This window comes from Mizuhopecten yessoensis, unplaced genomic scaffold (assembly GCF_002113885.1).
Source record: "Mizuhopecten yessoensis strain PY_sf001 unplaced genomic scaffold, ASM211388v2 scaffold10781, whole genome shotgun sequence".
NCBI lineage: Eukaryota > Metazoa > Mollusca > Bivalvia > Pectinida > Pectinidae > Mizuhopecten > Mizuhopecten yessoensis.
Genome location: NW_018408718.1, coordinates 246508 through 262909, shown reverse-complemented (window position 1 = coordinate 262909; position 16402 = coordinate 246508). Strand labels below are relative to the sequence as shown.

The 16402-nt window shown below is 34.5% G+C and overlaps 2 protein-coding genes and 1 non-coding gene across 5 annotated transcripts in view; 1 reads left to right on the top strand and 2 right to left on the bottom strand.

Moving 5' to 3' along the window:
* LOC110462401 overlaps nucleotides 1-6100 on the top strand; it is an 11675-nt gene extending 5575 nt beyond the window's left edge. Inside the window, exons 3-4 of the mRNA XM_021516353.1 lie at nucleotides 543-812; nucleotides 5967-6100. Of these exons, the coding sequence (XP_021372028.1) occupies nucleotides 543-812; nucleotides 5967-6039 (343 nt within the window). The 3' untranslated portion in view covers nucleotides 6040-6100. The remainder of the gene's footprint in view (nucleotides 1-542; nucleotides 813-5966) is intronic.
* Nucleotides 6101-6551: 451 nt separating this feature from the next.
* Nucleotides 6552-6623, bottom strand: Trnad-guc. Its single transcript has one exon. It is a non-coding gene; the product is annotated as a tRNA-Asp (tRNA).
* A 5353-nt stretch (nucleotides 6624-11976) lies between these two features.
* Nucleotides 11977-16402, bottom strand: part of LOC110462395 (monocarboxylate transporter 14-like) — a 45824-nt gene continuing 41398 nt past the window's right edge. For all 3 annotated transcript variants that reach the window (XM_021516343.1, XM_021516344.1, XM_021516342.1), the window contains exons 5-7: nucleotides 15587-15766; nucleotides 14502-14627; nucleotides 11977-14130 (exon numbers count right to left, since the gene is read on the bottom strand). In XM_021516343.1, the coding sequence (XP_021372018.1) occupies nucleotides 13964-14130; nucleotides 14502-14627; nucleotides 15587-15766 (473 nt within the window). In that variant the 3' untranslated portion in view covers nucleotides 11977-13963. The remainder of the gene's footprint in view (nucleotides 14131-14501; nucleotides 14628-15586; nucleotides 15767-16402) is intronic.

Genomic DNA, 16402 nt, shown 5'->3' with positions numbered 1-16402 from the left:
TACAACAACTTGTCAGTATGGAAACGTTAGGATATCATATACAACTTATTTTGAATATGGATGGTATGTATATTGACACGGAAAATCGATATATTGCATATATAGCATCAAAGTAACCATAGTTACAGTATTCAGTAAGGTTGGTGACATGCGCAGATGTCGATTTACGTAAAACGCTTCCAATCACCGTTTGTTCAGACACGGTAGCTATATTGAATCCAGGTCGTTATTAATCAATTAAATATAAAACCTATTAATATTAGAAGTCAGTATATATAATAACGTACCATTCAGATAGGTGATTGTTCTGAAACCATTCAAAATCTATTAAATTTCATTAAATGAAATTGAAGTTAATTAAATATGTAAACCTTTCCTGATTATAAACCAGACCATCAAAGCATTCGGGTATTTTTAAAGATTGTGTCTGGCGACGCTTGTTGTCGGTTGGAGACGCTTGTTGTCGGTTGAAGACGCTTGTTGTCGGTTGAAGACGCTTTTAAGGATGACCGAAACATTCAATATATTTTTTCTCTCACTAGCTGCGAGTACAGCAAAGCAAAATGTGCCGACGACTCGATATCAGTTGCCTCCCTTGGTCAATGTTATGGCAACCGCCCTGTGGAAATATACACCACCAAAGAACCTTCTATAACGACACCTTCACCAACAGCACCCTCTGTAACGACGCCTACACCAGCACCGACACTAGACCCTCTCTTATCGATCTTCTGTCAGAATAAGGATACTATCAGTTGTGCGGCCGATATTGACCCCGTCTGTGCCAGCAATGGGAGACTTTATATCAACAAGTAAGTGATTTAAGTTGGTCATATAGTGTCTAGATCAGTCCTTATCCGGATGATAGTCGTTCCTTATAATCACCGGATGTTGTCTTGTACATGTTTGAGTTTGCGCATTGTGTTGGAACAAAACTAGTGAAGCAGTTATTCTCGTTCAACCAGACGCTTGATCACTTGTAATTCTCTGTTCGGCGTACCTTGCGCAGACAACAAGAGTCTGGTTGAACGTGGCTAATGAAGCAGCATGGTGTGTTTCACGTCGTCTGTCACCTCCTGTCAGGGTATTTAGCGGTTCAGCATGTATCTAGCGGGTGTCATAGGCTAACTATTTGGAATATTGGCCTTAAAACTTGAAATAGCTTACTAACCCTATTAAAGATCCTCGTACAACTGCCAAAAACATGAGCCATGTACTGACATCCGATTCTGTCGACATGAGCATAGCTTTGAAAAATAATTTCTTGCGATACTTTTCATGAAAACGCAATAGCGATGGAAAAAACTAAAAAATGATATCAACAATAGTGTTCTGATTTTTAAAAAATGCGAGACTCGAACCTTAGACTACAGGTTGTTATACCTTCGCTCTACGCGACTGAGCTACCTGATCAGCAGAAGTGTCCTGAACCACTTGTGCTAAAGTTATATCCAAAACGAAATTAAGGGGGGTTACTGTATATAACAATACTTTCCAACGGGACACAACTCTCATTTCTTTGTAAGGTGTCATGCCACCATGATGAAATCAGTAGGACAAGACCCGGATTCGAACCCTGGACTACAGGTTGTTAAACTATCGCTCTAACCGACTACGCTACTTGATTAGCTGGAGTGTCTTGGCCCAACTTTGCTACAGTTATATCTATACGAAATTAAGGGGAGGTTAATGTATATACGAAATTAAGGGGAGGTTAATGTATATACGAAATTAAGGGGAGGTTAATGTATATACGAAATTAAGGGGAGGTTAATGTATATACGAAATTAAGGGGAGGTTAATGTATATACGAAATTAAGGGGAGGTTAATGTATATACGAAATCATAGGGCAGTGGGACAAGGATCCTTAACGCCATTAATCATAAAAATAGAAGAAGAAAAAAATAAAAAAAAAAGAGAGTTTTGAAAGACAGAAGAGATCATAGAGATAAGTAGAGTATATTTCGCATGATACAAAAGGTTCATTCAAAGTATGAATATTTTGAAACTACTTAAACTTAAACTACTGCATGGCACGCACTAGCTACACATTCTTTTCACATCAGCTATTCGTTTGTCCATATAAAACACATTCCTTATAATCCTTCCTCGAGTCATTCCTGTTCCTTCTAGGTAACATATCAAAGTGCCATGCAGCGGAATTATTTCAATTTGAGAAGAAAATATACATATATACAATTTGCTGAACCAGTAACACTATTAACTATTCTATAGACCTACAGAGCAGAATGAGAGGTTTAGGAGAGAAGATATTATGACAGATTAGATACATATACCTTCATACAATGTTTTTGTTTAGAAACGGTCACTTGAATAAATAAAAGTCTGAACAATTTCGAAAATACGCTCGTTGTCAACATTTGATAATTCAACATTTCCCAACAATAGTAACTCTAGGTGCACAGGATGATATGGTATCAACTTATTTAACATTTCATGTCTGATGTTCCTGTACATTGGACATTGGAAAAAATAACGGTATGAGTTTTCACAGGGGTGGCCACGGGCACAAAAAGGAGATTCTACAAGGTTCACACGAAAGTGATCATAATTCAGTTGGCTACAATTGTGTCTAGGTTTAGTTAATAAGATATTAAGGCGACGGGGTCCATAGAAACACGGTGGCTTATGGTGTTCCGGAGTTTTGAATTTACTAACTGTAGTTTGATTTCTAGTGGTTTCTGATAAGTTATTCCAATTTTTTGTAGTTGCTGGTATATATGATGATCTAGTATTGGAAAGAATATAGTTATGCATGGTATAGTTTTTGTTATTTCTAAGGGGATATGGAGTTCTATCACATACTAAACCTGGAAGTAATGTATAAAGATATGACGGTGTTAGTTTATTGTGCATTTTGTAAAATAAAGTTAGCTTTCTTCGTTCTCTTCTGATATTCAAAGTGTCCCACCCCGTTTCAAAATATAAAGATTGAGAACTTGCATATACTGGCAACCCAGTTACTACTCTAGCAGTTTCCAGTTGAAGTTTTTCTAACAAATCAATATGGAATTTAGATAAACCACTCCAGAGTTCACAGGCATATCCCATTATAGGTAGAATGAAACATGTATATATTTTACTAAGAACTTTCCTGTTCACCAGAAATTTTAATAGTCTTAAAGCATTTATCCGTTTTAAAGCACTTTTATAAATATTTTCAACATGATCACCCCATTTAGCATTTGCACTAAAAGTTACCCCTAAATGCTTATGGTTTTCAGAAAAATTTAAAATGCTGTCGCTAAACAATAGCTTCAGATCTTGATTTTTTTTTAAATATTTGAGATAAAAAGAACATCTGTTTTATTAGAATTAAATGTAACTAACCATTGCTTGGACCATGCATTTATACATTGAAAATCATGATCCATTACTCGTTCAATTTCGTTGCAGTTGTTAGAACCAAATATTTAAGAAGTGTCATCAGCAAAAAAGTCTAGATACGCTAATTAATTTTTCGGAAATATCATTGATATAGATTAGAAATAAAATCGGGCCCAACACCGAGGCTTGAGGTACCCCTGCTTTTAATAACTGACTATTCGAAAATGATTCACCAATAAAAACTTTTTTGTTGTCTGGCCTGTAGATAATTAATTAACCACTTCAAGAAATTTCCTGTAATACCATAAGATTTAAGCTTTTCAATCAGCCCCTTATGCCAAACTCTATCAAAAGCCTTTGATATGTCACAAAAGATAATACAAGTATGTTTATTTTCCTCAAGATTTAAACATATATTGTGATAGATTTCGATTAGCTGATGCACAGTGGAATGATTAGACATAAATCCAGATTGTCTTGAATAAAATAGTGAGTTTTCAAAACAGTAGTTGTGAATATGTTTGACAATTACTCGTTCAAAAACTTTTCCTACAGCTGATAATAAAGATATAGGTCTGTAATTTGAAGGTAAATGTTTATCATCTTTTTTGTACAAGGGCATTACTATAGCTTGTTTCCACAAAGTCGGGTATATACATTTAGACAATGACATATTAAATAATATTTGAAGAGGTTTACATATAGTTTTTGCAGGGTGTCGTAACATATGGTGACTAAAACCATCTGTACCAGGAGCTTTACCTAATTTTAATACTTCCAAAACGTCTTTTATTTCCGAATGGTTTAATTGTATGGAAGCCAATGAAGAATTAGTTCTAGGATCAAGGGAAGGAACTCTAGCATCACTGTCATCCAAGTCTGAGACAGAAGAAAAATAATTATTTAAAGTCTCAGCCTTTTCAAAATCATCATATACAATACTACCATTTTGTGGATCAATTAATGGTGGAATTTCATTAGATTTACCGCCTGATTTAATTAACCGCCTCAACAGTTTCCATTATGACTTAGGATCTGATACTACGTAATTATCAATAAGACCGTCTATATTAGTATAACATGATTCTCGTGCATGCTTTTTCCTATTATTTACTCGGTTTCTAGCTCTTTTAAAACAAGTTATATCAATATCACACATACTTCTTCTATATTGTTTGTGTAACCTATCTCGTAATCGAATAAATTTTCTCAATTCAGTCGTCATCCACGGCTTATCATTAGGTCTAATACTAATAACTTTTTTGGGGAAACATGCACTAACCATAGATTTAAATGTATTAGTAACCTTGTTACATGCTTCATCAATACTTTCCGATTTTATAAACATTTCATTCCGAGAAAAAAGTTCAATTTGCCTGCTTAGTTCATTAAAATCCGCTTGATTATAGCACCATATTTCACGTTTATAAGATAAATTTAATCTTATCAAAACTTCTATATATACTAAGCATGCTTCATGATCACTGATATTCCTATCTATAGGTAAGACTTATGATTAGATACATTTAATCTGTTCCGAAAGAATGACAGGATCAAGAAGACTTGCACTATTATTGGTTATCGGTGTTGGAGAATTTATAACATTTCTCAGATTAAAACTGGTTAAAATATACGATAAAACGTGTTGCCTAGAAACAGTTAGCATGTCTACATTTATGCCACCTATCATAACAAGCTTAGCCGATGTATCCATTGCTTTTTCTATTGAAGTACGAAATTGTTCCCAGATTATATTATTGGCGTTAGGAGGTCTATATACGGTACATTATAAAATACTACTACGTGTAAAATCAAGTTATATCCATATTAACTCGCCATTCGGAAACTCTAAGTCTAAACGTCTGGTAGCTTTTATCTGTGACGAAACATACACTAGTATTCCACCACGAGCATAATTCCTATCGGCCCTAAAAGGTTCGCTGAAACCTTGTAATTCTAAATCACGAGTTGGTATATTATCATCAAGATGAGTTTCAGTCAATGATATAACATTGTAATCACTTGCTAAGTCCATTATGTAATCTATTTTGTTTCTAAAACTGCGAATATTTAAATGGAAGATTGACAACTCATGACTAGTTGGTCCTGGATTTGGTTCGACATCCATGCAGATAAGTAATAATATTAAGACAAAAACTGTGTACATATTATTGTTAAGATACTTTTGAAGTACCCTTTGTATAACTAAGATATCCCTAGGATGATACATATAGGCGAGTTGCTTACACCCTTTTAGAATTGATAACAGTATATATCTAAAAGTAGTAAAAACTTTCTTACAGATGAGACTGTATACTTTTATATAATATAATACAATCGCGGCCCTGTAACACGTTAGACTATTACACATTGTCAAAACCGTACACAAGGCAGGTCATTGGGGCACGATCGGACGCACTATTGGTCCTGTACTAGTTAGTTAAGAAAGCATGGCTAATAGTATATTGTAATAATCTGTACAGGACACTAATACAGCAATTCACAAATTTGAAGTTTGAAGTCATAGTTATGTTATGTTGATATATACTGTCACTAGCATTATAAAACGTTTTCATGAGAAACAAGTCATTGAATTCGTTGGCAAATCTCGTTACAGATGTGACTTCACCCTGGCGTTGTGTGACGACACAAGTCTGACGTTACAGGACACACACAACTGTCACCACTGAGCGAATATGACGTAACAACCGCGTTGAAATAAAAAAAAGTTTGATAAAGTTGTCATGACAACGTGAGTTTTGTTTTCTCATTTGCACTTTTTTATTGTTTTTTTGCTTTTTGCTTTTCCTAATGATCTATAAATCTTTTTTTGTTTTTGTATTTAAACGACAAGCAAATAAAAATGTGGTGCGTTTTTAGGAGGCTGCCCGCAAACACATAAAATACACTATTTATCTACTAGTCTATTTACATGAAAGTCGCCATTAAAAATAGATTAATAATTCTTGTCAGTGGAAGGTTTTGTTAACAAGATCCATTGTAATAGTTTGATGAAACCTAAAAAAGTTTCGAATGATTCATGCAAAACCACACAATATTGATCGTCCAGTCTCTGTTGGTTTTGCATCCTTAAAATAAAAATGTAGTTTATGATAACATCTGTAATTTAATTGTTACATGTACGGGAATAACAAAAGAGAAGAAGGAAAAAAGGAAGAAAAGAAAATTTTAAAAAAAAAGCCTCCCTGGCGGGGAATTGAACCCCGGTCTCCCGCGTGACAGGCGGGGATACTTACCACTATACTACCAAGGATTAAGAAACAAGTGACAAATTTTGAAAATAGAACATCAGCAATCAAAGTTGCCCAATAGAATTCTTGCAATTGGCTGCTTTATGACAACTAAATTTAATGAGACCACATTTATCATTACTATTTCGTTCTTCTATAATAGAAATAAAAACTTAAAAACAATTATTTTCACAATGCTTAGTCTTGTTCGCTAAATTCGACAATGGGAGATAACTCCGATACAAAACATATAACTTCGCCAACAGGCCTCAGACCACAATTAATTCTACTATATGTTATACCAAAAGGAAAACAATTATTAAAATATTTTAAAATTTTGCACAGGGTCTGGTTCCTATTTTATATTGTAGATCTATTCAAACTGAACGCACAGTGAGCTGTAAAGTACCTCATGACCGGCATTTAAGAAAGATAATTTTATTTGAATGTCACTCCCCTGCATGTATAGGGGAAAATACCAAAAATCACAAAATATCACTGCACAAGCCTCACCACTCATTGTGTCCTGCTGCCAATACAAACTTGGAAACTGTGTCAAACAAAATTTAATCACTAGAACAGATATTGTTGAACAATTCTATGTAAAAAAAAAACTGTACATATCTGGCATAGATCAGACAGGAAATATATTTTCCGCTACATAGTAAATCTCATGTCCCTGTGAGTACTTTTGACTTTCCACTTTAGCTAGAGTTTGATATAAAGCTAATTGGTTCTTGATTTCACTTGTGAAGGCGCTGATTGTTGAGAACGACTGCAAAGTGTTCTAAAAATAATAATAATAATTATATCTGGCATTGCCTTACACTAGTCTAGATCACAGGGGCACGGTTCAATTTATCAATTCATACACGAGGTCTCCTTGTTTACCATACATAACGTAAACAAGGAGGCCTCAGATATAAATTGATAAATTTAACCGTGCCCCTGTGTCTAGATCAGTCTGTAGCCAGGGCAAATTATTTCAAGGTGGCTAAATATTTTGAAGTGAAGGTATATATACGGATGGACTGTAATTGTCGTGGCATTACATACCAGGAAACGAAAAAAAGACTATTCGATGCAAGATCGATATTTGTTCATAATATGCTAGTTAAAAATAATAAATGATAATTATTTGAGTACATATGTCGACTTGCCATATATGTTATACACTCCATTACTCCATCAAAACCTGTACCCGTCTTTACTGAAGGTTTAGGCGCTACCTGTCCCTGTCCCTAAGTGTTTAGGCGCTACCTGTCCCTAAGTGTTTAGGCGCTACCTGTCCCTAAGTGTTTAGGCGCTACCTGTCCCTAAGTGTTTAGGCGCTACCTGTCCCTAAGTGTTTAGGCGCTACCTGTCCCTAAGTGTTTAGGCGCTACCTGTCCCTAAGTGTTTAGGCGCTACCTGTCCCTAAGTGTTTAGGCGCTACCTGTCCCTAAGTGTTTAGGCGCTACCTGTCCCTAAGTGTTTAGGCGCTACCTGTCCCTAAGTGTTTAGGCGCTACCTGTCCCTAAGTGTTTAGGCGCTACCTGTCCCTAAGTGTTTAGGCGCTACCTGTCCCTAAGTGTTTAGGCGCTACCTGTCCCTAAGTGTTTAGGCGCTACCTGTCCCTAAGTGTTTAGGCGCTACCTGTCCCTAAGTGTTTAGGCGCTACCTGTCCCTAAGTGTTTGGTGTATGTTACATATGTTTGAATAAAAAAAAAACAGAATAAATTAAGTAATAAACTGTTAGCAATTTTATCAAATTATGAATTATGTGGAAAGTATATTTGACAATTTTATCAAAATATGAATTACGTGGAAAGTATATTTGAAAATGGAGCTCTATCCAGATTTTCAACACCCAAGAGTGTTCAAGTATACATTGGCTATAGAGTACCATGTTTTATTTTATTTTATAAACTAACAGGAAAATTTATATCAAACTGGAGACATGGAATTCATGCTTCCACGAAAGGAATCAAACAAGATGTTTGTTGAGCAAAAAGGATCCGAACGTGAAGCTCATGTGAATATTTAATCCAGACTCAGTTTATGCTCGATAAACCTTCTAAAGCTGCCTCTATCTACTGTTCACCGTAAACAATTTGCTATTAACCTCATGTACTTTAAACCTACAATAACTTAAGCTCTGAATGGTGTCAGTCCAGAACTGAACAGGTATGTAAAGACGGAGTAATGATATATATACTACTCACTGATCTACAGCGAGATGTTCTCTCGCCGCCATTTTGACTTTCAGTTTCCCTATTTGCATGCAACACAGACGTCGTTGGAACCGCTACCGTGGAATCCCCCCTATTTGACCAGACACATGTTTCGACAGGTGCTGATTGCAATGGGGCCCATTAAAAAAGTTCCCAAGACTATCCCTTCAGTCACGAATGATACGATTGGATGTTGCAGTAGTGTTTACATTTTACACCTACTAGTACCAAACTTAACTTGAGCGAAATCAGTAAACATCGAAATTTCGACAAATCAGAGGCCATGTTGGATGACCGGTCGAAAAATGAAAAGTATTTTTTAAACTGCCTTTCATCCTTGAATCTAACTACAATTTTTATTAGAAAAGTGGCAATAATTTCGCTGACGGGAAAAACTGGAAGAAATAAGAACAAGGAACGGGGTATGAATAAACAAGCATAAATCAAATAAACAATATCTTCAATTATTTTATTTCACATGATTATTATTTTTATGAATTTGATTATTTTTCTTCTACTAGAAAATAATAATAAAAAAGCGTATTGATGGTGTTAAAAGTTCAATCGACTTAGCTAAGAAAAGTTCAATCGACTTAGCTAAGAAAAGTTCAACCGACTTAGAAAAGGCACACACAAATATCTTGGGGCTGATATTAAGATAAGCTAACACTTGTAAAACATAATATATGTAGTATACCATATGAGGCTAGCTATCTAAGTTACTAGGCGGGATGTGGATTCATATCACCTGTCTAAGACTTATATTTCCTGAGTCGAACGGATTTGAAGCCACATTCAATGTATAAAATATATTTTGACTATTTTTTCATTTTCCAAATCGTCCGCACAGAGGAGATTGTGATTGTGGGGCGTAATTTTCGTATGAGCGCATCACTTTGGCAGGGCGTGAGCGAACACGTGTAGCTAATACACGTGCAGCAAGCACCTGACCTAGTGAGACAGTGGAAAAAGATGAAACTTTCTAGGGAAACTTATAAGGGAATAAACATATCACCTTCTTTCATGAACGAGATCATACATAGCTGTCGCCATAGCAACGGATTGTCCGGATAAAAAAAAAGTTAAACAAAACTTACAAAACTAAATTTCAAAATTATGTCACATATTTTGAAAACGTTCCTATACTATGTAATTAAGGTAAAGCATAGTCTGCTCATATATAATAATATACTGTATACATATATAATAATATACTGTATACATATATAATAATATACTGTATACATATATAATAATATACTGTATACATATATAATAATATACTGTATACATATATAATAATATACTGTATACATATATAATAATATACTGTATACATATATAATAATATACTGTATACATATATAATAATATACTGTATACATATATAATAATATACTGTATACATATATAATAATATACTGTATACATATATAATAATATACTGTATACATATATAATAATATACTGTATACATATATAATAATATACTGTATACATATATAATAATATACTGTATACATATATAATAATATACTGTATACATATATAATAATATACTGTATAATGTTCTTAGTATCAGTCTGGCGAATTTGTTGCCTGCCTGATTATCGGATAGTTTGGCCTGTTGACCATTAACAGTGCTGCTTAACTCCTAACACCACGAAGTGAATACATAACAGTTCATGTATCCAACAATTCAAAACATTGTTAAAATGATAAAATAATGTCCGTGGTTTAAGGCTTAACAAACAGAATGAAATCGATAAAATGATTTGTTCCCAAAAATGAGTACATTTTCTGTGACAAAATGTTCTGCCCATGTAAAAAAATAGTAGGAACCCCTGAAATATTACTTCCTATAAAATTATTATCTTACAGTAATACCGTCTAAGGGAATTATGTACTCAAAAAAAATATACCGCAACATTATTCTGAAAAAACGGGACTACCAAGGCAAAGTGGACGAACACTATTTCAAACACATCAAACATTTGTGTGGAAAATGATGGGAAATGTAGGCTTCTCAAGAATGTCTGATTTGTGTTAAAGATGATTTTGCAAAAAATATCGCAGTTGCTCATTAAAACATTCTACTACACTCGCAAACAAATATCCTTAACTTTAAGTGCAAAAATATACAACTTGTTTGAAAAAAATTGTAAAGGAAAAGTTTATATATATATATATTTGAAATCATTCACACGTGTAAACATTAAAAATTCACATCACATGTGTTCAACATTCATATGTATATGGGTTATGATAAAATCTTAAAAACTCAGCTCAATAATTAATATTGGAATGATAAAACTAAAATATACACACTATGAATGTATACATATAAAATATAATGTGTCTGTCAAAATCTGTGTGATACAAAACCTTGAAGCAAGTGACGCGATTCCACTTTAGAAATAACCCATATTTATATATAAAGCAGGACAAGAATCGCATATTGGCCTCCATTTAAAATTCTTGTAATGCCAATTCTTGGCAAGGACCAGTTGATTATGACGTCACAATAAAATGATATTTTATTGTGACGTCATAAACAAATTGTCCACCAAAACGAAAATAAGTCAATCCTTATAATTTAATCAACTTTACACAATCCCTGTGGAGATCAACTTTTATTGATGGACACTTTTCTCTTCGAAATTATGACGCCGCTGTATCAGCCAATCAAAAGCGACGTTACAAACGGCGACGTCATTTTTTTACGTTATGGGCTGATAACATAAAATTTCAAGCCGATGAAAATGTTTGTTACAAGCAAGATTAGGGTTAGGGTAACATTATATAAATATGACATTCATTAGCAGGTGACAATGGGTTTTTGAGGGTTGACAATATTCCCTGTCCCCTGCTAATGAATGTCATATCTATTTTATTACACCAAAAGTCTTTGTAGCTCAGAAACGGCAGCAAACCTCGATAATGACATCTTGTTTGTTGATAGTCTGCTGTTTACAATCGCTATCGCACTGGCGCTTGATAAAATTGGCTGTTGCCGTCAAACGTTCTTGTGACCATCACGGTTTGAAAACGAAGCGGTGAACGTATATTTTTCGCTTATGATATTTTTCTCTGTCTCATGGCAATATCAACCGCGCCCCTTAAAACCAATGTATTTTCGGAGTGTGACAGAGATTTTTGTTTAATTTTCTCCCAACCAATCAAATAGCTAGAAATTCACTTGAGGTGTAACAAATATAAAGATTATATTTAGAATTAAAAATTAACATCAAATTGTATAGTTATATCTACGAAACATATATACTACTCTACTCGCACCAGTATTGCTGTATTGCTGTAAAACACTATCATATAACAAACGAGAAGCAGCATATCAAACTAGTTATGATGGCGTCATCAGGATTTCAACGAAAGGTAACATGTTTATAAGCTTTCTGGCAAATGTTTGCCGGCAGAAAAATTTCGGAACATAGCTACAAGTTCGTTGTATAAGGTAAAACCGAACATTCCCAATTTTATTACTCCTTCAGGAAAAGTGATCACATATCCAAGAAATTAACTTAACTTGTATAAAATTTAAATACAGAGAAAAAAAGTCTTATTGCAATTAGGAAGACAAGATCAGTTTCATGTCGCCAGTAGTTACCAAAGGACAAAACATTAACTCATTCACCCCTGAAGATACATTTGAGCACTTCCGATTCAAAGGTAGGAATAGTTTATTGTGTAATTTCAGGGGTCAATGAGTTAATAATGTACTACAACCATGATCTCTGACCCCACAGTTAATATACATCGTCCTCTCAAAGTTATTAGGATAGCTATACATGTACAAATCGGTATGATGAAATTTTACAAAACCCTGTGATCGGAAAAGGCATTATTACAAGACCCTGCGATGTGTAGGTTTTTATCAAACTCCTTTAAAAAGAATGCTATATTACAGCACTGGAGCTGGACCCACTAACAGTAACATAATGTGTATACTATATAATAGTACCTGTGTATTACAGTAAGTTAAATGACATTGTTTTTATTTCATCCTCATTGGTGAAATGATAGTCACGTGTCAGTCAATAATATGGGATACTGACTGTGTTACCAATTATAGAAACAGCCGGTTAATAGTCTCTTTATGACGTCACTACGATTGCCATGTCGTGAAGTTTTCTGTCATATGCAGTACTTTTCCTTCGGCTATTTCTATAACTTACATTTTGTTACTTGATAAAATACAGCATCATTTCATATCAAATATAACAATTAAAGGTTTTTCTTCTCGGTGAATATGCGTTACTAGTATACGGACATGAAAATTGAAATTGAACACGATTTCTTTCCGGTTAATATCTCTTTCGCAGGTCCATATTTATGCATATTTCCCTCAACAAAAGTCCATAATTGATAAGTATATCAAATTGTATGGAAGCATGAAAACTGATTTTTAAAGATGATTTCATAATGTTTTGAAAAAGTCATCGTTTTTTAAATTATTCCTTGTTTTTCACTGATAATATAAAACCATCATAATAATGTTCACGTAGTTACATTTTACAAGGAACACATTTCGAACTTACAAAAAAAAACCTCCTATGCGTTTTATCACACGCTTTATCACATCCATTACAACAATCATATACATATCACGTTCAACATAATCCTAATATAGTTACAAGTCACATAAGTGTATAAAGTCACGTGACAATGTCTCAAGTCACGTGACAATGTTTCACGTCACATTAAAAAGTCTCAAGTTGTGTAGCAAACGCCAGATTTCAAACCAAACTGACAATGTTTCACGTCACATTAAAAAGTTTCAAGTTGTGTAGCAAACGCCAGATTTCAAACTAAACTTTCGTCGATACGGAGAAAAGAATCACATTTCAAAAAATTTAAATTTAAAAAACACGTTATTTGTCAAGAAGATTTTGGATAAACATCAATCATTCAGTTAAAATCCTCTTTGATATGTGTTGGTTACCATAGAGATGACTAGTTCCGGTCAAGTGTTAACTACACTGCAAGTGACTTCCGGTTAACCTTTCAATGTACAAGTTGACTTCCTTCAACTAATTTTTAATTATTTCATAGACAACAACATCAGGTCAAATTTTGTCTACATCCGGGTTATAATCCGATAACACATATCGCTACTTCCGGGTTTTGCTCTCTTACACATGCGTGCTCTCATTAATGATTGTTTCCGTTTGGTGTTGTTTTGTCATTCGTTTGAGGCATGGCAAATGTAAAGCCAGATGGAATACGGACCCAATGCTGAACATGACGCCTCCCATAATAAATGAAGCATCGTATGTGCCGTAAGCCTGGAACACCAACCCTGTATAACAAAAAGTCGAGTCTTAGTTGTGTAGCAGAACTGTCGAATAGGGAAATCCATACAAAGCAAATTTAAAACATTAATACCATATGAAGCAAAAATATCGATGTGGCCAGCATTTCTCGTCGAATTATGAGATTTGATAAATATATTCTTTCCCTAGCCCCATCCAAACCCCTAATTTTCAAATGAATGCTGTGAAATTCCAATTAGGAAGCTCTGTTTCCAAACTTTTTCCAAAATCTGATTTCATTAATATATATGCTCCCTATTGAGAAAAATATAGATAAAATTCTTTATTTCTATATATCAGGACTCTTGTTTGATACGCATTTTGACAAGGGGAGACAATCCGGTAAATTTTGTCTTACCAGCCACAGGAGGTCCATATATTCCTGCAATGCCTCGAGCCATGGTCAATAGTCCAAAGGCGTTCGTTAGTTTTTCCAGTCCAAGCAGGTCACAGATGATGATGGAGGTCAATGAAATGTAGGCCGCTGTTATCACGAAAACAAAGAGATCATATTTAAATAGTTGACGACTTAGAAAACCCCAAAGCATCATTGGAAATGCTCACCAAAATAATGGGATCTCGTAATGATTCAGCATTTTACTGAGTGTTAACCCTTTCACTTAGTTTAGTAGACACTACCATACATTGATATAGACAAGTCCATTATAGTTTACAGCGGTGAAAGGGTTAAAAATGAATCAATCTGTATCAATATTATATCTGTTGTGGACAATTTTATAAGCAAATTTAAGACAGTAACTCCTGAACTAAACCTACATGGCGTTACTTTGAAACGACACAAGATGACGTCACATAGAAGTACCTTGAAATATCGCTAAAAGTAAGCAAATCACAACCATCCGTTCTATCAACAATTCGGAACCTTTCTGCTGATAAACTGTGAAGGGAGGTTACTCTGACAGATGATTTGCTGAGAATTTCACTTGCATTACCATCCTTACCATAATGGTATACTATTACACTATAATAAGACTCCTCATTTATATTAAACAGCTATTGACTTTCAATAAAGTGTATTAGATTATTTATCAACCCAAACATTAACCTTAACCTTGAAATGTGAAGCGTTTTATTAAGGCTTAAATCAACCCAACCCCAGGACTGACAACACAGCAATCGGGAACCACTTTTGGACAACACAGTAGCGTCAATCCACCATCAATTCCAGGGGTGCAGTATCGGTCAGGTTGTTATATATTATATTAAAACCATCAGTAGAATATCAGGAATCCGTTTTGTGTATTATGGTATTCCGTCTCCGTATCTTTTTTTCATGTTTTGTTGTTTACTTCCTGTTTTCGGAAATTAAACGAAAAGTTGAATCTAAATAATTCTCTCACATCGCAAACTAAGGACAAAGTTGTGGACGAGGTGAGGGGGATGTGGGGATGTGGGGGATGTGGGGGATGTGGGGTTACTTACCCACACAAAGCCCATACACGGCGGCAAAGACGATAAGCGTCTCGTAGGTCACACAAAACGGTTCGAGAAACAGAGCAATGGCGCTGATGACGAGAGCGATGTTGTTGATAACGAGGCTATCCACGAATTTCAAGTCGGCAAGGAAACCGGACATGACACGACCAAAAGTGTTGGTGATACCTGTAGAAATAAAAGCCATATTTCGTATTCACTAAGGTTTTAAAATGGTACGGATTCTCTAAATATCTTCTCAGACAACTCATATGATATTATTAAAACTGGAAAAAAAGGATACAACGTTTCTCCCTTTTCATAATTCCCATCTATTTTAATGCTTCTTAAAGACATTCTAACTGAATCCGTGGTCTACATCCATTCTATTAATAGATAATACTTATTCATTTGAGATGTAACACAATAGTTGATTTGCCAATAAAAACAACACCGATAAATCGTCTTTTCATAATGGCGATTGTTAAAATGATTGTTTCTTTTGGCGGTTTAAAGCTTAGAGGAATAAGAATGGGGAAAGCTCTGTGTCGGCAGTAAAACTCGATTGGCGACGATAACAAGACAAATATCAAAACACTGATCATCAGTAACAATTTCCCTTATTTTCATGTCTGAAATTGTCCTTGATTCAAGGTCACTGTGATATCTAATATCTAAGTTGGACAATTACATAAAGGTACAATTTGCGTCTTTAGTTCAAATATGTATGTCAAGGTCATTGCTGATGCATGGAAACAAATGTTGTGATAGTAGACACGAAACATTGTAAAGATTGTATGTCTGCACATAGACTCAATATATAGG